The 21,540-nt window shown below is 39.9% G+C and overlaps 1 protein-coding gene and 1 non-coding gene across 2 annotated transcripts in view; both read right to left on the bottom strand.

Moving 5' to 3' along the window:
- The window catches only part of WDFY1 (WD repeat and FYVE domain containing 1), a 62,476-nt gene that overhangs the window by 4,466 nt on the left and 36,470 nt on the right, over positions 1-21,540 (bottom strand). Inside the window, exons 5-10 of the mRNA XM_002712502.6 lie at positions 15,990-16,140; positions 13,166-13,278; positions 11,184-11,310; positions 9,979-10,084; positions 4,859-4,960; positions 1,024-1,154 (exon numbers count right to left, since the gene is read on the bottom strand). Of these exons, the coding sequence (XP_002712548.2) occupies positions 1,024-1,154; positions 4,859-4,960; positions 9,979-10,084; positions 11,184-11,310; positions 13,166-13,278; positions 15,990-16,140 (730 nt within the window). The remainder of the gene's footprint in view (positions 1-1,023; positions 1,155-4,858; positions 4,961-9,978; positions 10,085-11,183; positions 11,311-13,165; positions 13,279-15,989; positions 16,141-21,540) is intronic.
- Positions 13,298-13,400, bottom strand: LOC127491877 (U6 spliceosomal RNA). Its single transcript, XR_007920810.2, has one exon. It is a non-coding gene; the product is annotated as a U6 spliceosomal RNA (small nuclear RNA).

The following is a 21,540-nucleotide window of genomic DNA, read 5'->3' as shown; positions in this document are numbered from 1 at the left end:
GCGATGCTGGGAGCTAAACTCTCATCGGGAGGCTGCAGGTGTCTCCAAAATTCTTTGCCATTCACAGGGGCAGTGCTGTCTACAGCACCGGCTCCATCACTGCAGCCCTAAAACCCCCAGTGATAATTCACTCGTCAACACCGGTGGTGATAAAACAGCTTCCAACGTGCGCCTCTGCTGAGGTTAGGAAATCTGCTACAGTCACGTGCCACTCAAGGACGGGATGGGTTCTGAGCAATGTGTCATTAGACAAATATGTCACTGTGCAAGCATCATAAAGGTCACTTACTCAAACCTAGATTGTGCAACCCACTGCACACAGAGGCTGTATAAAACAGCCTGTGGCGCCAATGCCCCAAACCTGTGTTTCATGTTATTGTACTGAATACTGTAGGCAACTGTAACACAATGCTATTTGTTTATCTGAACATACCAAGGCTACCATGTCACTAGGCAACAGCAATTTTCCACGTGTACTTTAAAAATGATTCAAAGGGAAGGGAAAGAAAATGGTGCCTTGGCCTTCATGGATCTGCCTGAATCAGGGCTGAATGGAGTGCACAGACAGATGCGTCTCATACAAATAGTTACTTAAGAATAGACTGCTAGGTTAGATTTCTGTGCAAGAAAGAACACTGGTCTCTTGAGTTTTCCCAGCAATTATATTTACATCTACATGGGAGCAAAGGTCGGAGCACTGGATGTTTCTGTAGAGACAGTCCAACCACTGCTGTGCGTGCGCACAGGGACTTGCTCCCACAAAGCACCCTGTGGGATTCGAGGACTTGGGAATGTCTACTCAGTTGCTGGACTCATGTTAGTGTTCTTCACGGTGCTCAGGCCAATGGGGGCACATAGCAGTGGTATTAAGTCATAAGACTAGAACAGAAAAGTTTTATATAATTCGGAAGAGAGAAATACATGGGTACACATCTGTCATTATTTTTCAGGGTCTTCACAGTGCAGAAACCCAATAGACAGAGGTAGTAAGTTGCAAAAAGACAAAGGGATGTAAACACTCACTCTTCGTCTTTGATGGAGTCGTAGCAGGAATCGCAAACCCGGACTTGGAACTCGAAGCCCATGACGGGGTAACTTGAACGCTTGCTGCTGCACTTCCCACAGACAGCCTGCCCGCATTTCCTGCAGTGATGCTTCCAGAGTGACAGGGAGGAGGAACACAGGATGTTAGTCTTTGCTTTAATGTAGACGGTCTTCCTTCAGGGCAAGGCAGTAGGACTGAGAAAGACCTGCCTTGAATTATAATCACTCAATTCGATGCATCAACACTCAAAAGACAGTCTTAACACCAGTCAAGGATTTACAAATAATCTTGTTTTTTGGGGAAAATACTTTTTATTCATTCTTAGTAGCTATCTACATATCAAACAACATTATTAAAACCAAGTTCAAGTTCATTTAAGAGCATAATCACTGCAGAGTCTGCAAAGGAAAAATCTATTCCTATGTTTGTAAAAAGCTTTAAAATAACTTTTTAATGTATTATGTCTTCATTAAGAAACTACTATAAAATCACACATTTGCTATTTCTTTCAATCTCTCAAATTATGATTCTGGAAATGTTTTCACAAATTCCAAAACAGTACAATTATAATTACTGATTCTAACATACTCTTTTACCACTAAAAGTTTAGTGACTGGTACTTTTTCTTCTCTTTTCTGGTTGTTAGCAGCTTCCTTTAAAAGGAGGGAATACTTCAATATTCCACCATCAATTACAATGCACTAGTTAACACCAGACATGCATTGTGAGAACATGGCTAATGATAGAATTTAGGTGCTCAGAGATTTAGAGTGTTATGAAGGCTAAAATAATTCCTATATTGCCTGCTAGTATCATATCAAAAACATCCCATATCAAAGCTACTGTAGTTTTGTGAGTAAAATCAAAGTTTAACACATACAAGCTTCAGGCTAATCAGCCTAGAGGCACAACCAGTAGTAAGAGGAATAAAATCAGCATTTTGTTTGATTCACCTACAGAAATTCACATTCACCCTAAGTGGCTACCTTCAAGGCTGCTGTAGAAATATATATTTATTTATATTATATATATACATATATTACAGAACTTTAGTACTTCATGAATATCAGTTTTACAAGAATATTTGAAATCTGTAGGCCATTTGGGACATGTATCTGTACTCCCATGTTCACTGCAGCACAATTCATAATAGCTAAGATATGAAATCAACCAAGATGTCTCTTTAACTATTGCATAGATAAAGAAATTATGGTATATATACATTAGGGAGTACTACTCAGCTGTAAAAAAAAAATGAAATCCTGTCTTTTGCAACAAGATGGACACAACTGGAAATCATTATACTTAGTAAAATAAGCCAGCCCCAAAGGCAGATATCATATGTGTTTACTGATCTGAGGTAACTTACAGAGTACCTAAAATGTAATGCATTGGAGTGAAATGGACATTTCAAGATTTGATGATTGTTCACAGCTCTTGTCTCTTCTGTTGAGGAACAGTATGTTTTTCTTCATACTATTTGTTGAACTCTTTTACTTAGTGTAGGGTTAACTTTATGATCATTAAGGAAACTGAAAATAGATCTTTGTAAAAACTAAGAGTGGGAGGCTGGTGCTGTGGCTCAATAGGCCAATCCTCCACCTTGTGGTGCCGGCACACCGGGTTCTAGTCCCGGTCGGGGTGCTGGGTTCTAGTCCCGGTTGCCCCTCTTCCAGTCCAGCTCTCTGCTGTGGCCCGGGAGTGCAGTGGAGGGTGGCCTAAGTGCTTGGGCCCTTCACCCCATGGGAGACCAGGAGAAGCACCTGGCTCCTGGCTTTGGATCAGTGCAGAGTGCCGGCCGCAGCAGCTATTGGAGGGTGAACCAACGGCAAAAAGGAAGAGCTTTCTCTGTCTCTCTCTCTCTCACTGTCCACTCTGCCTGTCAAAAAAACAAACAAACAAACAAAAAACAAAAAACTAAGAGTGGGAATGGGAAAGAGAGGAGAAAGAAGGTTTGGAGCGTTGGCAGGAGGGAGAGTAGGGTGGAAGAATCACTGTGTGCCTAAAGCTTTATGTATATAATACACAAAACTTGTATAACAAATAATTTTTAGAATAAGGAAAAGGAGAAGGAAAGAAGACGGGAGGAAGGAAAAAGGAGGAAGGACATATCATTATGTACAAAATTGTACAAAATTGTATCTACAAGTCATATTGAATCTGTTAAAACTGATTAAAACCAACAGAAAAGGAAGACCTTTCTCTCTGTCTCTCTCTCTCTAACTCTGCCTGTCAAAAAAAAAAAATCTTTTTTAATGGGGTAGAAAATGACTTAGAATCATGAGACAACTGTGAGTTAAATACAATATTTTAGGCTTACTTCTGGACCATTTCATTACACAAATTTAATTATATAGCCTTTAAAACATGTAAGCTATATCTTAATAGGCAGTCTCCATTCCTGTTTTACTTTTTCTAAACATTTCAAAACTATTGATTGCTTTTCTATTAGATGATTTTGAGTTTTATAATCTTTTTGAAAATTAAAAATGTCTGGCTTTGGTTTTGACTTAATTACATTAAACTTCTAACCTAAAAACAAAATAATAAAATGTTTAGCATGATACTTAAAAAAAACATGGTGCTTAAAACATGTTTATAATAAAAATGTTCTAGGTATACTTATGAAGGAATGATTTAGAATAATTAAAATTCTTAGGGTTTGAATATTCCAGTAAGGACTAAATCATTACTTTTTATCTGCTTGCAACAGCATAAGGCATACGATTGTAGGTCTTAATTTATTCTAATTTTGTGCTTGGCTAATAATATGAAACATTGATTTTAATAAGTAGTAATCTTCAGCTGAAAGATGCTTCTTAAAATCATTAGAAATTTTAAGGGGCCGACGCTGTGGCGCAGTGGGTTAACACCCTGGCCCAAAGTGCTGGCATCCCATGTTGGCACCGATTCTAGTCCTAGATGCTCCTCTTCCGATCCAACTCTCTGCTGTGGCCTGGCAAAGCAGTGGAAGATGGCCCAGGTCCTTGGGCCCTTTCACCCTCGTGGGAGACCCGGAGGAAGCTCTTGGCTCCTGGCCCCTGGCTTTGGATTGGCGCAGCTCCGGCTGTAGCAATCAATTTGGGAGTGAACCATCGGATGGAAGACCTCTCTCTCTCTGCCTCTCCTCGCTCTGTGTAACTCTTTCAAATAAATAAATAAATCTTTTAAAAAAAGAATGTATTCATTTCCTGTTTTTAAAAAATAAATTTTAAAATACTATACTATTTATTTTATTTGCGAGGCAGAGTGAGAGGAGAGAAGGAGAGAGAAAATTAGCTCCCATCCACTGGTTCACTTCCCAGATGCCCACCAGGCCAAATCTGAGAGCTGGACACTCAATCTGGGTCTCCCACACGGGTGGCAGGGATGCAAGAACTGGAGCCATCGCCTGCTGCCTACTAGGGCGTGCATTAACACGAAGATGGAATCAGGAGTGGCACTCAGGCACTCTGATATGGGACATGAGCATCCCAACTAGCGTCTTAACATCTAAACAAAATTTTGTCTCTGATAGATCTTTCATCTATTTAAAGAGAGGCTCTCAGGATTTTCCATGTATCCCTGTTTTTCTGATGCAGGACAAGCAATGGAATAGTTAGGTAACACAGACTTGCAGGCCCCGTGAAAAGTCTTACTCATTGTGAATCACACAATGATAGTGACTTTTAAAAATGTAGAAATTAACAGCAGTTTCAGGAACAAAGTATGATTCCAAACAAACAAAAACCAAAACATAAACCCAAGACAGATTAATTATACAAATAAGGAAACACATGACATCCCAGTTATGGCCCAACATTGGCCACTCACCTGTCGCAACCCCAGTGTCTTTGTGTCCCACATCTGCTTTAGGTTCCAGAAAAAGGGCTGCTCACATTTCTGACAAGAGTCACTCTCTAGCCACTGAGGAGCCTGGGGATTGGGAGCAGAAAATCAAAGCCAACTTTAATGCCTTTGGGTGTTTACACCGATGTTTCAGATATTAATACCCTAGTTCTACTCCTTGCTGGAGTTCTACCTGCTGCATTTCCTTTTAATCCTGCAGTATACTCTAGCTGGTTACCTTGCTCAATATTATGTTAGTGTTTTGAGTAACTATTAGAATTTTACCGATGTTTACAAAGTTGTTAACCTGTAATCTACAGCTAAGAGGGAAGAATTCAATTTGATTGTGATCTCTTAAGGGTTGTCTTTATACATTTCTTTTCTATGCTAAAGTTGGTTGAAATCTACATCCAGCTGAGTAGAAACCCAGTTCTTGCATCACCTGATGAACTACCTCTTGGGACGACCTGCGGAGTCCTAGGTGATAATCAGGAGAGGTCCAAAATTCACCAACCCTCCCCTCCTGTAAGCCCCCACAGCCATCCTGCAGCCCCCACGGAACAGTCAGCTCTGGCAGTCTAAGTCTTTGTACACATTTCAGGAGAATGTGTACCTCCAATGAACCCATATTTGCTAGTCCTACTCATCTTTATACAGGATACCTCAAAAAGTGAATGAAAAAATGCAAGATTGCACTGTGCCCCATACAAATGTACACCTTTAATCCAAAATCAAAAGAAATAAAAGATAAGCATATTTTGGCGTAAAAAAAATTTGAAATCCATGCATACTCATATTTACAGCCTGCCACACAGTACTTTCTCAACGCATTTTGTTGTTGCTGAAACACAGGAAATCAAAGTCTCAAAATGTTTTAAGAACTTAGAAAATATTTCTCTAAACAAAATACAAACTATATTACATTCCAAGAGGAACCTGTTAAAAGCTTGTTTAACCCCATTTAGTGTTAGGGTACAATAAAATGGTAGGAAATACCATTTTCCATAAATTGATCCAAGCAAAGATTATGAGATAAGAAATAATTTTTTCTTCATCTTGAAAGCTAACACTCAAGAAAAAAAACATGTCTCTTAAGAGAGACAAGGATGGTGGAATAAAAATTTCCAAATGGCACTGACCTTTCAAAAACACGCAGTGTGGATGGGGAGTTTATACAGGCTCTCTAGGGAGTTTTGGTGGCTTAAAGGATGAGTGCCCCTAGTTCTTTATTTTGCTTCCTGTTACATCAAACCTTTTGGCCTTCCTGTTGCTTGTTTTGGATATTACTGGCAGGTCTACAGATGCCAGCCACTAGAAAGGCCTTTTCCCTCTGGAGGCGAGGAGGTGGGTGAGGAAGGCATTCTCCACCAAGTGCAGTGGACTCACAGAGGAGAGGCTTCCTTAAATACTGGGGGAAATGTCAGAAGAGAGGGAAGCAAGTGACAGAGATGTGTAGCTATGAGGAAGACTATCACCTTGATGTAGAACACTCTTCTTTCTGTGGTCAATGGAAGCGAGAAGATGTTAGAGGCTAATGATGTTTGGGAATACTGCCTGGGAACAACACTAGGAGACTAAACTAGGAGACACAGGGTTGTGTTACCAACAGCAAGGACACATTTAATTGCAGGGAGAATTAAAAAAAACATTTGAAAGGCAGAGTTGCAGGGAGGTTATTGGGGGTGGGGTGGGAGAGATAGATATTCCATCCACTGGTTCACTCCCCAAATGGCCACAATGGTCGGGGCTGTGCCAGGTCAAAGCCAGAAGCCAAGAGCTTCTTCTGGGTCTCCCACATGGGTGCAAGGGACCAAGCACTTGGGCCATCCTCTGCCGCTTCCCCAGGCACAACAGGAGGGAACTGGATCAGAAGGGGAACAGCCAAGGCTTGCACTGTTGCCCATATGGGACACGGTGTCACAGGTGGTGTCTTAACCTACTAAGCTACAATGCTGGCCCCATATCCCCATCTCATGTTGAGGGACGGATCCAGGTATATCTCCTGTAATATCACAGTCAAATGGAGCAAAAACAGCACAAAATGTATTTCTTGAGTTCTCATCACAATCCAGGAGATACAGAGCAACATCAGCTCTATTTTACTGGGGAAAAAACCTGTGGCTCAGAGATTGAAGCAGCTGCATCCTGGGAGATCAAGTGGTCCAGCACGTGTCCCTCTGCATGTCCACTGCACTCTTACAGCCTCTGGAAATGGGTCCCATTTACTTCACCCCATGGGGAACTCCGAACATCTGGGGGACGCTGGCCAAGAGAACTGAGCTCTTGCCTCAGGGAGCCTATCTGTGTCTAAGAGTTCAAGAAAGAATGTTACTTTGGTAAGCTGGAGGAGACAGTGGCACAAAAGAGGAAAAGATATGCTTAAAACAACTTGAAATAACAAACCAAAATAATACATAATAGGGTTTTGGAAGATTTTAATATAAGAAATACAAGCAGTTTTAGTAGGATTCAGTTTAGCTACCATGAGCTACCTGCTATATGCTGTTACTTAAGGACAAAAAGTTCTGTCTGAGCAGAACGGAAGAGAGTATTAACTGATCACGATGACTGCTTCACTTGATCGTTTAGATCCTGTCCTATCTGCCTAATCTGAACAAAGATGACACAAGCATTGCACTAGTTCCATTGTACTACTAACCATTAACCGCTGCTCTATTCTACACTGCACTAGTATGTAAGACATTCTGTAATCTTCCAGTTCATAATAAAGTTTTGTTGCACGAGGATTCATTTTCTCTTATTACTGTTCCTTGCCCACTTATATTTTGTGACGATATCCAAAAAGGAGCCCCTTTAATTGTGTCTGGCAGGGAGCAAATTCGTTTCCAACCTGACGGTGGAGTGGCTGATAGTCACAGTGAGCTGGAATGCTGCCACCAGTATCTCCAGGATTTAGGAGGAAATTCTAGATGTGCAACATGGAGTGAGAGAATCCATCAATCCTCCATGCCTCTGCCTTCCAAGATCCTATAAATTATACAAAACTCGAACTCGAGGCGAGAACTTCACAGACCATGTGTTGCTGGCCTTAGTGCTACATTTACTCAACTGGTAAAGGAGAACCCTACTAAAAATAATGCATTCTGAACACAACTGGCTCTCCCATCTCTCCTACAGATGAGTAAAAGGAAGTGACCTGCCCCCACACAGGAAGCACCTTGACTGATGGAACTATTTTTTCTTTCCCTAGATGTACAAATATATTCTACAATTATATAACAGTGAAGGTAGGAATCCTGCTTCTACTTTCTAAGCACGTTTTCTAAAAGAACGTATCACGGAGAAGAGCAGTAGCCTGGAATCTAACTGTTAAATGCTACCAGTAGCCTTCAGCACCTCATTATTCAGGAAATACATCGTCTCTCTGGGTTTTCTGCTCTTTCAGAATGAGACTGAAGAAAGCTCAGGAAACAGAATACTGTCTTAGTCTTTCTTGGTACATACAACCAGTAGCTAACAAATATGAAACACAGTTCAAATAAATTTTTGCAATGAAATTATGACATATAATACTGAGCCAACATTATATAATTTGGTAATTTTAAGTTTGATAATTTTGTATATGTTTACCATTTTTTTTAGAAAATTCAAAAAGAGAAATTAACCAGCATATAGTTCATTGAAATTCTTCCACTGGGACTTGTCCTGTAGGTTACTGAAAGGCCAGCAAGCAGTACCTCACTGTATTATGCACTGCATTTTATTATTTATAGAGCAGCCTGTTTCTTTCACTGGACTACAAGCCTCTCAAGGACAAGGATCTTTGTATAAAGAATACAGTAGCCACAATGTCTGGAAATGAGTAATGTCACTGTGTTTTTTAAAAAGATCAAACTCCCTGGACTGTTTCTTCTGGGGCAAGGTTTATTCAGTGAGACACAGACTCACAAATAATCAGAGGCAACACAAAGCAGGCACACAGGCAAGGGTCAGTGGGAAGTCTGCTCTAGTGCCTGGTGTCTGCTCTGACAGTACCCAGCAAACGGAGCTATGCACTGCTACAAAGCACAGCACACTGCACTGATCTGTGACAACACACAACACAGTATGTACTGTGATGCAACATCAATAAACATTTATAACAAACATCCATGTTTCCAGATCACCCAGCTACCCTGCAGGTGCCTGGCATGTGTTCATGAAATAAAACTACCAGTCATTAAGTCCTTAATACTTTAAACTCTTCTCTGGAATCAATTCCTTTGCTACTGATACCACAGGCTTTTACATGCTGCTTAGGAAATGCAGACAAGAGCAGAAGTGAGTATGGAAACTGCCTGGAAATCATGTGATGACATCCATAAGAAGCCTTGAAATGTGCATATCCCTGGATACATAAGGTCTGTTTTCAGAATTATGTCTGAAATACTTAACTGAACAATCATACAATGAAAAATCAAAAATATGCACTCTAGAATTACTCAAAACAGAACACAACGATTATGCAGATGAGTCAGAGTGTCTGAAGAACTGGAAGAGGCTTCAGACGCCATCTCATTCAGTGATCTCACCTTATGAAGGAGCGAATGGACACTCAGAAATTCATTAAAATACTTATCCAAACCAGATCTCAAAACCAGTTAGTAGCCCAACCAAGTTGGAAGTCAGGTTGCCAGAAAAGGACCCTATGTCAACATGAACTCAGTGAGACGGAACTTCATGGAAAACAAAAGCAGAGAAATATTTTCCTGGAAAAACGTCAAGTGCCTAGCTATGTCCCTGAGGGTTGCCACAGAAGAATGTCTCAGGTTTCCACACACGAATGCTACGGGGCCCTAGAATGCTTTGGAGGACTCCCATGCAGTCCAAATCCCTGGATGTGCTGGGAGACTGTGTGTCTCAACGTGTTCTCTCAAGGCCGAGAATCAGCCTACACGCTGTCTGCATCAGTGGAAACTTCATGAGTACTGCACGCAATGCAAATTGACATGCTGGACCCTGTCAGACAGCTGTCTGCGAGTGGTACACTGAGAGGTCGGACTGTCCACATCGCAGTCAGGATTTACAGCCTGCAGGGTGGGACACCGAGAAGCCAGGCTCTGCCCAGCCTCTCCTGGTCCGCCACGACTTGCTCTGCATCTTACCTCTTCTCTGCTAACATCCATGTTCCACACTGCAATCCCACCGTCCGAGGAACAGGAAACCAGCTGCCTTGTGAGCTGAAGGTAACACAGCGACTGTACCCTGTCACTGCAGACAGCACACAAAATGGTCACTCGTCTCAATAAGGAAAAACAGGAACTGCCTTCATTGATGCCCACAGCTCTTCCCTCAATTGAATAAGCAAATGGCATTTTATCTCTGATTGCTTGGTATGTAATAAGGATTCCAGTATATAAACTTGGACATTCTATACCTTATCACACAGAATCACAGTTTTCATACAATGAGGAGTGCTGCTTTCAAATACGTAGAACTGCAGGACAGAGCCGAGAGGAGGACAACGATTTTCTACACTAATTTCCATGATTTCTTTCAGATGGACAAGAAACAGACAAAAAGCAAACGGGATCTAATTCCATTGCTGGAGTACGATTCGTATGATAGACACCATGGAGATCACCAGCAGTATAAACACACACACATGTGTAGACACAGATGTGGTGGAGAAACCTGCCCTCTTCCTACATGCTTGTCAGACTACTCCCCTGGATGCCCGAGGAAACAACCTCTTGGCCTGTTTACTTTTGTGTGGAACCTTTCCTTGGCTGGTTGTCAATTTGCTTGTGATTACAGTAAACAGCTACAGCCTACTGAACAAAGAAGAAAGGAAAAGGGTGGGGGAGGAACTTTACATTCCTTTTCTGTTCAAGATCAGAAGTCAAGAGCCCAGGAATTCTAATGTTGGAACTTGGGCAAATACGACTGTGTCAGACCACACATTACTTCTGAATGAAATATATTTTAGAACACAAAGCAGTTTAGACAACCAGTTCAAGAACGGCTTGGTATTGCATGGCATACAATCTTCCATGGTCAGTGTCCTCACCTGCAATCTAACTCACACCCTCCTTGAGCAGATACTTCAACAGGGCAACCCCTTGGGAGAGAAAGTGCCAAGTGCCCTTTAGACTAATGAGGAGGAAAACCCTGTAATGAATCCTCCACTGAAACCCTCTGCTGAACACCAGTGACTCAGGACTGAGAGAAAGCAGACAGAAGTGGATGGAATCCCACTAAACTGGCATCTTAAAAGATGGGGCTTGCATGAAGTCATGGCCGAACACCAATGCTGTCCCCTGGTTCCCTGACAACTGACCCTTTCCCCACCCCACAAAGGGTCACGTACTGATGGCCCTGAAGCAGCAGCGTCCGGCCTTTTCTGCCTCCAATGTCCCACATGATGATGCTGTTGTCAGAAGCTCCGGAGAAGAGTAACCGCTGAATGGGGTCCCACCACAGGCACGCAATACTACCTGAGGATATGAAGAGAGAAAGGAGGGACGCAGGGAGGGAAGGAGAGATCAAGTGTGACTGCATCAGGACATGTACATCTGATGGCTGAAGACAGAACTAGGACCAGCTGAGCTACCTAAATGAGAATATGTATCCTTACTGTACAACCGTTCATTCAACCACACGATCCTGAGCCATAGAGAAGACACATCGCATCCTCTGTCCATTAAACTACTTTTTATAGTTATACAAAGATTCTTAAACAGATTTCTTCTTGTACTGTCACAATAAATTATTATAAAGTAGTTATACATGAAGTGTTAGTTCAGAGAAAGCTCTTGGAAAAAAAAATATTGTGACCAGTACAGTTACTATGGTTACCTTATACAAGATAAAAATCTACATTATTTCAGGGCTCTGGGACTTCACAGGCATTTTGCCCCAAGATGCCTATGTTTAAGAAAATTCAATTAAGTGTTAGGTGTGGAGGTGGGGGGAGAGCCTACAAATGTATCACATAATTATGCCAAAGAATTTAGAGTAAAAAAATCTAAACCTTACATTCCATCTTCTATTTGGGGTAGTTTATCCAATTTGATACATTGGTTTATACAGTTTCTCTTTCAACGTATTTCTTCATTGTTAACTGACTGCTATTTGCCTAGCACAAAAGGTATAAATAAATCATAAAATTGAACCGATCTCATACATTTTGGTAAGAATATTGAAAATTAATAAATCCATATTCAACAGAAAACAATATAAACCAGTTTCACACACAAAGTTTCCAAAATCAGAAAAGTTAAAAAAAATTATTCAGCAAAACCGGAATTAGGAGTCAATTTTGCAAGAATTCTCTGGCTGTTTAATACTGTGCCCCATCCACTTCAGCTAGAGGCAGAACGGCAGCTAAACATAGTTTTTCAATTTGAAAATGACTAAGTAGTTACCAGAAGCTATCTGCCCTTAGCAACTCAGAGAATCCTGAAGAGCCTGGGGGTCATGAGAGGATTAGTCATAAACGGAAAGTGGTTTCTTCAGGGCCCTCTGCTTTCCTGCCCAGAAATATTCTGTCTGCTGTTCTCATTTCTTCCTTCCCCCTGCAGAGTCCCTGATCTGATATACTCTCTTTCACCCAAACAGAAAACACAGAGTACATTTAATTTGTTGAAGCAGTAACGAGTGGCATCAGTAAGTCCAATATTTAATTCTTTCAATAAATCCCCAAATCCTCCATCTCAAAACTGCTAATGAGTAACTCACACCAGAATTTGATCCTGTGATTTGCATAAAAGCTGCATTACATTAGAGCTTATCATCCAATGAGACTTCTTGAGTCTGCATGTAAATGTGGTAAGTTATCCAGAACAGCCAATGGAATGTTAAAGGTCCTCTACAGATTTTTACCTATTTACTGCCCCCTAAAAGTAATGAAATTCTACCCAAGAATTCTTGTCCCTCAGTCTCTACTCAGGGTATGATTCCCAAATAGAGACTGAGTCAGCCCATACATTTCTTCTAATTGTTGTAGCAGGTGTTATTCAGGTCCTAGAAATGACAAAGTAAAAAATAATAACAATAATTCTTCCCAACATATTATAATTTATAAGAAATCTTAAGGGGATTCTGAAATCAGTAACTTAATTTCAAAATGTAGACAACATGGAAAATATTATCCATATAAGCAATTTAGAAGGCATTTTGGTAATATGAAACCCACTCAACACCCTATCTTCACTTAATTTTCTCTAATGCCTGTATCTAGCCAAACAAATTAAAAGCAGAGAGATGGTGAGGAATTGACAATTCATGAAACCCCAGAGCAGATTACTTATTCTGATAACCACAAAATGAGGTGGGTGAGTAACAGCCTACCTTCGTGTCCCTTGAGGGTTGTAATAACTGAACAGGAGTTCTGCTCCAGCTTCAGCAGGGTGATCTGCCCAGAATAGTCGCCAACAAAAGCGTACTGAGTATCAAAATCGTATCTGAGGAGAAGCAGTCAAGGGTATCTAACAAATCATCTTGAATTTGCGTGTCATCCTTGCACAGGAGCCATGCTAATCTTCTCTGTATTGTTCCAATTTTAGTACATGTACTGACAAAGCAACTGGAAACCATTATACCTAGTGAAATAAGCCAGTCCCAAAAAGACAAATATTGTATGTTTTCCCTGACCTGTGGGAACTACTAGTGTACCTAAAAGGTGATGCATAGGAGTGAAATGGACATTTTGAGATTCAATGATTGCTTACAGCCCTTGTCTCAACTTTTGAGGAACAGTTTTTTTTTTTTCTTTTCTTCTTACTGTGTATTGAACTCTTTACTGTGTAAGAGTTAATCTTAAGAGTATAAAGTAGGGGCCAGCGCCATGGCTCACTAGGCTAATCCTCGGCCTGCAGCGCTGGCACCCAGGGTTCCAGTCCCGGTTGGGGCGCTGGATTCTGTCCCAGTTGCCCCTCTTCCAGGCCAGCTCTCTGCTGTGGCCTGGGAAGGCAGTGGAGGATGGCCCAAGTGCTTGGGCCCTGCACCCCATGGGAGACCAGGAGGAAGCACCTGGTTCCGGGATTCAGATCAGTGCAGCGCGCCGGCCTTAGCAGCCATTTGGGGGGTGAACCAATGGAAGGAAGACCTTTCTCTCTCTCTCTCTCCCCGAATCTGCCTGTCAAAAAAAAAAAAAAAAAGAGTATAAAGTAGGAGCCGGCGCTGTAGCGTAGCGGGTAAAGATGCAGCCCACAGTGCCATCATCCATATGGGTGCCGGTTTGAGTCCCGGATGTTCCACTTCAGATCCAGCTCTTTGCTATGGCCTGGGAAAGCAGTAGAAGATGGCCCAAGTCCTTGGGCCCCTGCACTGGCATAGGAGACCCGGAAGAAGCTCCTGGCTCCTGGCTTAGGTTCGGCAGAGCTCCAGCTATTGTGGCCATCTAGGGAGTGAACCAGTGGATGGAAGACCTCTCTTTCTTTCTGCCTCTGTCTCTCTGTAACTCTGTCTTTCAAGTAAACAAATAAATCTTTAAAAAAAAAAAAAGTATAAAGTAACCTGAAAAAAGATCTTCGTAAAAATTAAGAGTGGAAATAAGACAGGGAGGAGGAAGAAGGGTGGGAATTGCAGGTGGCACAGAGGATAGGGTGAGAAGTGTCACTACATACCTGAATCTGTATATATGAAATACATGAAATTTGTATACCTTAAATAAAAATTTAAAAAAATCTTTGCAAAGTCCCTTCATAAAAAACATAACTGCTTTAGTCAGTTATAAAATAGAAAAATATGCATTTCAAAGAGAATAAACACTAACTTAAAACTTTGCCAAGACAGTAAATATCCAGTGGAAACTCATGTAAAACAACTGGAATTATTGGGAAAGTTCATATTCATTCATTCAACAAGAATTCATTGATTTCCTGTTACTATACCAAGTAATATTGTAAGGAACTGGCACTAAAAAGAGAAGACACACGTAAAACTAATTAGTAACAATCAAGTATAAAAGAGTATAAGTGCTAACTAATGAAAACACAAAGCACAAAAATAGTTACTTATGAAATATCTCTACAAATAACATAAAGCTGACAACAAACACAGGACTTAAACGCACGCTGTTGTTGCCCTAGATGATTTAGCTTTAAATTAAGAGGATGATTCCCTTTAACTTATTGTGGGTAAGTTCATAATTCAAAAGGCAATTATATATGATAGTAGTAAGATTAAATTTTAAAAATATATTAACTATTATATTAAATTAATTTTCTATTAAATGCATTAACTAATATATATTAACAATTCATTACTTTCTCAGTTTGTGGTCATAAAAATTGGTGGAAGCCAGTCATTCACACACAACAGGATAACTACTATTTACAGCAGGATAGCTACTGCTATTCCAAACAAACTCCAGAAGGAACACTATGAGCCAGGTCCTCAGTGTGACTTTGTGCCATTTTCTATAAATCTGCTGCACAACAGAAATGCTTTATTAGTAAACAATTTTCCCTTGTTTGATCCTAAAGCATATAGTACCATTTTAAATATTCATTAATAGTAAACAGGCATTCATTTGTAGTAAGCATTTTAAATGCATACATTCAATGGAAAGAAAGAGTTTTACTCTGCCAGACATTTAACTCTGAGAGAGAAAGTACTGAGGGACATTGCTTATTGTTGACAGTCCTGATCTCCCGGTCATGACAATACACAGCAAGCAGAGATATGCTTATATAGGCCCTTAAAATGTCATATAAGAGTAGGGAATTTTTAAGGCGATAATATTTAACATTTGGGTGGATTATGAAGTAATTTTAAGGGTGTTATAAGGACTATGGGCCTTCTATATATATACACACACACAAAACATGGAACATATTTTATACATAACTCCTTATAGCCCATTTATGAATCTCAGGGTCAAAAATTTTTTTTTTTTTTTGTGGAGCCTGCAGCATATAACCAATTACTACAATATCAATTCCTATTTTCCTTATTCATGCAATAAAAGTCTTCAAATTTGAATGTAAAGCATTTAATTATTATTTTTAAGAAACATTTCATACCAAAGAAGATACAGAAATTTTTGGATTTTAGGTAAATATGTAGGAACCATTCAATCTTTGGATCTCAATTAACAACAAATCATACTCAAAACTAAATACTGAGGTGAGGTGTGGAAGGAGAGGTGTGTGGGCGCCTGGAAGGATACTGCAGACACGATGCCCAGGAAGTGAAGAAGTGCTGGCCCAGCATGTTCCCACTGCGGGTGCACATCCAGCTGACGCACTTGTCGTGGCCGGTGCTGATCACCCACTCTGTGGCCAAGCTGAAGATAATTGCAGACACCCGGTTCTGATGAGCTGCAGGAAGATAAGGGGGAAGGCTGTGCTCTTCAGGAGGACCGATGCTCTTCAGAAATAGCTCTACATGGGGTAGGAGCGAGGCTCTGCCTGCCAGAGACGTCAGCCTACACCCTGTTGTATACAGCTAAAAGGTGCTAGCACAGAAATGGTCACCCTCTGCCAGAGGATTTGACCATCTGCCCCACCCCCAAGTACCGGCACAGGATCTTTTCCAGGCCCTCCCTCTGGCACCCCCAGGGAAGAATGTCAGGAGCAGGGCCAGCACTGTGGCATAGCAGATTAAGCCGCTAACTGCAATGCCAATGTCCTGGCTGCTCCACTTCCATTCTAGCTCCCTGCTAATGCCCCGGGGAAAGCAGCAGAGAATGGCCCAAGTCCTTGGGTCCGTGTACCCATGTGGGAGAAGAGGAAGCTTGGGAATTCTGGCTTTGGCCTGCTCCAGGCCTGGCAGCCACTGGGGAGTGAACCAATAGATGGAAGCTCACTCTCTCTCTCTCTCTCTCTCTCTCTGTTTCCCCCTCTCCCTCTCTCTCTTACAAAAAAAAAATAAGTAAATCTTAAATAATAAAATAAAACTATCAGGAGCTATGGATCATAAACAGGAACACTCAACAGGGATACAAATAATAAATTAGAAAGTAGGTTTTTATTATTTTTTTGCATCATTTTACTTTGTTCTGGAAAACCTTAACTGTCAAAGAGGTCCACATGGAAAGAACACAGCAATGTTTTCTTAATTGTCTATAACGTCAGTGTTTTGGCCCTTTAGAACATACTGGCAATGATTCTACATATAAAGGAATGAAAAGGCTACACTGAGAGATTATTGGAACTCATAAGAGAGTTTGGCAAAGTGGCAGGTTACAAAATTAACACATAAAGAACATTAGCCTTTGTATACACAGACAATCCATGGCTGAGAAAGAACTTCTAAGATTCACAATAGCTACAAAAAAATTAAATACTTTGGAATGAATTTAACTAAGGAGGTGAAAGATCTCTATGATGAAAATTATAAATCATTAAGTAAAGAAACAGAAAAAAAGACATAAAAAATGGAAAATCTTCCATATTCATGGATTGGAAGAATTAATATTATCAAAATGTCCACACTAGGCCGGCGCCGTGGCTCACTAGGCTAATCCTCCGCCTTGCGGTGCCGGCACACCAGGTTCTAGTCCCGGTCGGGGCGCTGGATTCTGTCCCGGTTGCCCCTCTTCCAGGACAGCTCTCTGCTGTGGCCAGGGAGTGCAGTGGAGGATGGCCCAAGTGCTTGGGCCCTGCACCCCATGGGAGACCAGGATAAGCACCTGGCTCCTGCCTTCAGATCAGTGTGGTGCACTGGCTGTGGCGGCCACTGGAGGGTGAACCAACGGCAAAGGAAGACCTTTCTCTCTGTCTCTCTCTCTCACTGTCCACTCTGCCTGTAAAAAAAAAAAAAAAAAAAAAAAAATCCACACTATCAAAACCAATTTACAAATTCCAGTGAGAGCCGAATCAAAATATGGGCAACATTCTTCTCAGATCTAGAAATAACAATACTAAAATTCATATGGAAACACAAGAGACCCAGAATAGCTAAAGCAATCTAAAACAACAAAAACAAAGCTTGAGGCATCATAATTCCAAATTCAAGACATACTACAGTTATAATCAAAACAGCCTAGTACTGGCATTAAAAAAAAATAGACATGTAGACCAATGGAACAGAACAGAAACCCCAGAAATCTACATCTACAACCAACTAATCTTTGACAAGGGAGCTTGTTAATCCCTGAAGAAAGAATAGTCTCTTCAACAAATGGTGCTGGGAAAATTGGATCTCCATGTGTAGAAGTATGAAACAAGACTCCTACCTTATACCTTATACCAAATCCAACTCAAAATGGATCAAGGATCTACATCTATAAATGGATACCATCAAATTACTATAGAACATTGGGGAAAATGCAAGATATTGGCATGGTCAAAGATTTCTTGAAAAAGACACCAGAAGAACAGAAAATCAAAGCAAAAATAGAAAAATGGGATTACATCAACCTAAGAAGATTCTGCACTGCAAAGGAGACACTCAACAAAGTGAAGAGGCAACCAACAGGATGGGAAAAAATTGCAAACTAAAACTGAGAAAGGATTAATGTCCAGAATCTATAAAGAGCTCAAAAAATTCAACAACAAAACAAAAAATCCAGTTAAGATATGGGCAAAGGACTTGAACAGGCATTTTTCCAAAGAGGAAATCCAAATGGCCAACAGACACATGAAAAAATGCTCAGGATCACCAGCCATAAGGAAAATGCAAATCAAAATCACAATGAGGTTTCACCTCACCCCAGTAATTATGGCTCTCAAACAGAAATCAACAAAAAATAAATACTGGTAAGGATGTGAGGAAAAAGGTACCCTAATCCACTGTTGGTGGGAATGTAAACTAGTACGGCCATTGTGGAAGAAAGTATGGAGATACCTCAGAAAGCTGAAAACAGATATACCATATGACCCAGCAATCCCACTCCTGGGAATTTATCAAACTAAATTAAATCAGCATATCAAAGTGTTATCTGCGCCCCCATGATTATTGCAGCTGAATTCAGAATAGCTAAGATATAGAATCAGCCCCAACTGATGACTAAAGAAGTTGTGATGTGTATGTGTGCTTATACACATATGTAGAGAGAGAATAGAATACTACTCAGTTGTAAAAAAAAAGAAATCCTGTCTTCTACAACAAAATGGATACAATTGGAAGCCATTATACTTAGTGAAATAAGCCAGTTCCAAAAAGACAGATACCATATGTCTTCCCTGATCTGTGGCAACTACTAGAATACCAAAAAATGTAATGTATAGGAGTGAAATTCACATGTTGAGATTCCATGACTGTTTACAGTCCTTGTCTCTACTACTGAGGAACAGTTTTTCATTCATAAATTTGTTGAACTATTTTCTTAGTGTAGGGTTAATCTTTTGAGTATAAAATAAAGTGAAAATATATCATTGTAAAAATTAAGAGTGGGAATAAGAGAGGAAGGAAGAGGAACTGTGGGAGCATGGGTGGGAAGGAGGGTGAGGTAGAAAATATCACTATGCTCCCAAGTTATATATATGAAATACATGAAATCTGTTCATATTACAAAATTTTTAAATAGAAAAAAACTGATCTAAGGGCAAATGTTACAATCTCTCTGTACAACAAAGCTTTAACAGGGCTCAGAATAAATCAGTGTAGTGATGAGGGGAAAAAAGAAAATACTGGCATTGTAAATAGGAACAGCTGAAATTTTTTAAAATAACAAAAATAGTGATAACATGTTTTGTTTCTAAAGTAATTTCTGTTTGTGTGTAGCCTTTATTATTTATAAAGACAAAATATTTATAAGTTTCTCTATTCACAAATAATAGTGGGGAATAAGGAAGGTATTGTATTACCCAATCTAAAATATTTCCAGGTCAATTATAGGCAAACCACAACAGGATCAGGTCTAATTCATCTGGTACAGGACCTTACATGTAGCAAGTGTTTAATAAATATCCAATCTGATGAAGGAAGTCAGAAGCCAGACAGAAAAACCTCTGGCCTTGCTCTTAGTTGCACAAACTGCTTCAGAAGAACTGAGGGACTCTCCTCCAAGTCTTGCTGAAGATCAGATTCACACTTAAACAAATAAATATTCATGAAGGATCCTGAAAGTTAAAGGATGTTCTAAAAGCTAGTGATCTTAAATTCTAATAAGCCAAGTCTCAGCTAATTACAACTACCATTAGGTGATAACTAATTCAGTGACTCATGTATGGCTTAGTGCTTTTTCTTCTTTTTTGCCCATTTTCAGAAAAGGAAACTGAGAAGCAAATATTAAATAATTAAATACATGCCCAAATTCTAATAACCTGTTCTGTGTTGCACTAACCATGTTTCCCACTAAGCCCACTAAACCTACAGCCTAGTCAAACTCAGGACTAAGCGTTATACTAGTTCATGGTAAAGATGTTGTAAGGAGTAGACAACTGTCTTCTCTTGAGAAGAACTGTTCCTTTCAAGGTTATGTCCTTTCTGCTGTTTTATTTTGTAGGTGACTTTTCTTTTATGAAATCATGATTACATATGGTAACACTTACTGTTGCTTCAATTTTATTTTTTTTAAACTCACCCGCAAAAAGCTTGGCAGCCCCAGTATTAGTCCTTCAAATGTATTAAAAATTTTATTAGTCAATGAAATGCAAAGGCCCAAAATTATGCTGCCTTATTGCTCATAAAACTTTGACAACCAAAATACAGCATAAAAAAAGAGACATGTGAATATGCAGTTTGACAAAGAATTAATGACAAGTGAAATAATTCACTAAAGAATTTGCTTTTTGACAAAAACATTAATCAGGCATATAAGAAAAGTTCTCCAAATTCCTAGGGATATGATGCATAAAAGTTTACGAATTCTTGATAATTTTAAACATAAATCTGCAAATGACAGCTGACAATTTAAAGTTGTTTTCATTGCCATAGCAACACCGTAATGCTTGTACATTATTCAACAATGCAAGATTGGAAACCTTTATCACTTGTCACAAAACACTTTGTACAACCATATTCTCCAACTTCAAATGTATGGTCCTGTAGCATCACTTTTCTCCTGTTTCAACTTGGAACAGATGAAACAATATTGAAAGGAAAGCAATTGGCCTTCTTAGTGAAATTTTCGAACTCTCTTTTCTATATCCTGTTATTAGACCCAAATTCAACAATATAATCAGTGTATGTAGAAACCAGCTAGACTAATTTTCACCTTTATCCACTGCATGAAATATAAAATTTCAGAAAACCAGGTTGGAAAAATGAGGGTAACTATTATGCCTTCAGGTGAAGTTCCTGGGACTCTGTGCTAATTGGTCTGATGGGACCCATAACTTAGTCAAATGGCTTTGGCCCCAAAATCCTAATCCAAAGTTAACTCTGTGACTTGCTTTAGTTAATTTTAAAAGTACTTAAGTTTACATGGCAAAGTGAAAAGTGGGAAAAATACATATCCCACAGCTGTTCCAAGGCATTGGCTGTGCTGCAGTGGAAGTGCTTACAGCTCAGTTAGAAAAGACTCCTGGGAACATGGGCAAACCCTGAACATTCACAATTGCTGAAAAACGGCTAACGTTAAATACAGTTACATTAATTTTCAAGCTGAAAACATCATTGAATATAAAATATCATTTATAAGGCAGCAACGTTGTGAAGAAGTAATGAGCAGGCACTCTCAGTCACCACTCATAGGACTGCATACTATTGCTAAGAAATAGTTGGCAAAAATCTACAGCACTAAAAAACTTTGTTTTGTTTTGTTTTTCATTACCAAAAAACTTTTGATGCTTGACCACTTATTCCACTCGCAAGAATTCGTCTTAAATAGA

This window comes from Oryctolagus cuniculus, chromosome 3 (genome assembly GCF_051225735.1).
Source record: "Oryctolagus cuniculus isolate XC-2025 breed Fujian yellow rabbit chromosome 3, ASM5122573v1, whole genome shotgun sequence".
NCBI lineage: Eukaryota > Metazoa > Chordata > Mammalia > Lagomorpha > Leporidae > Oryctolagus > Oryctolagus cuniculus.
The sequence above is the reverse complement of the archived record's forward strand: the minus strand, read 5'-3'. Positions and strand labels throughout refer to the sequence as shown.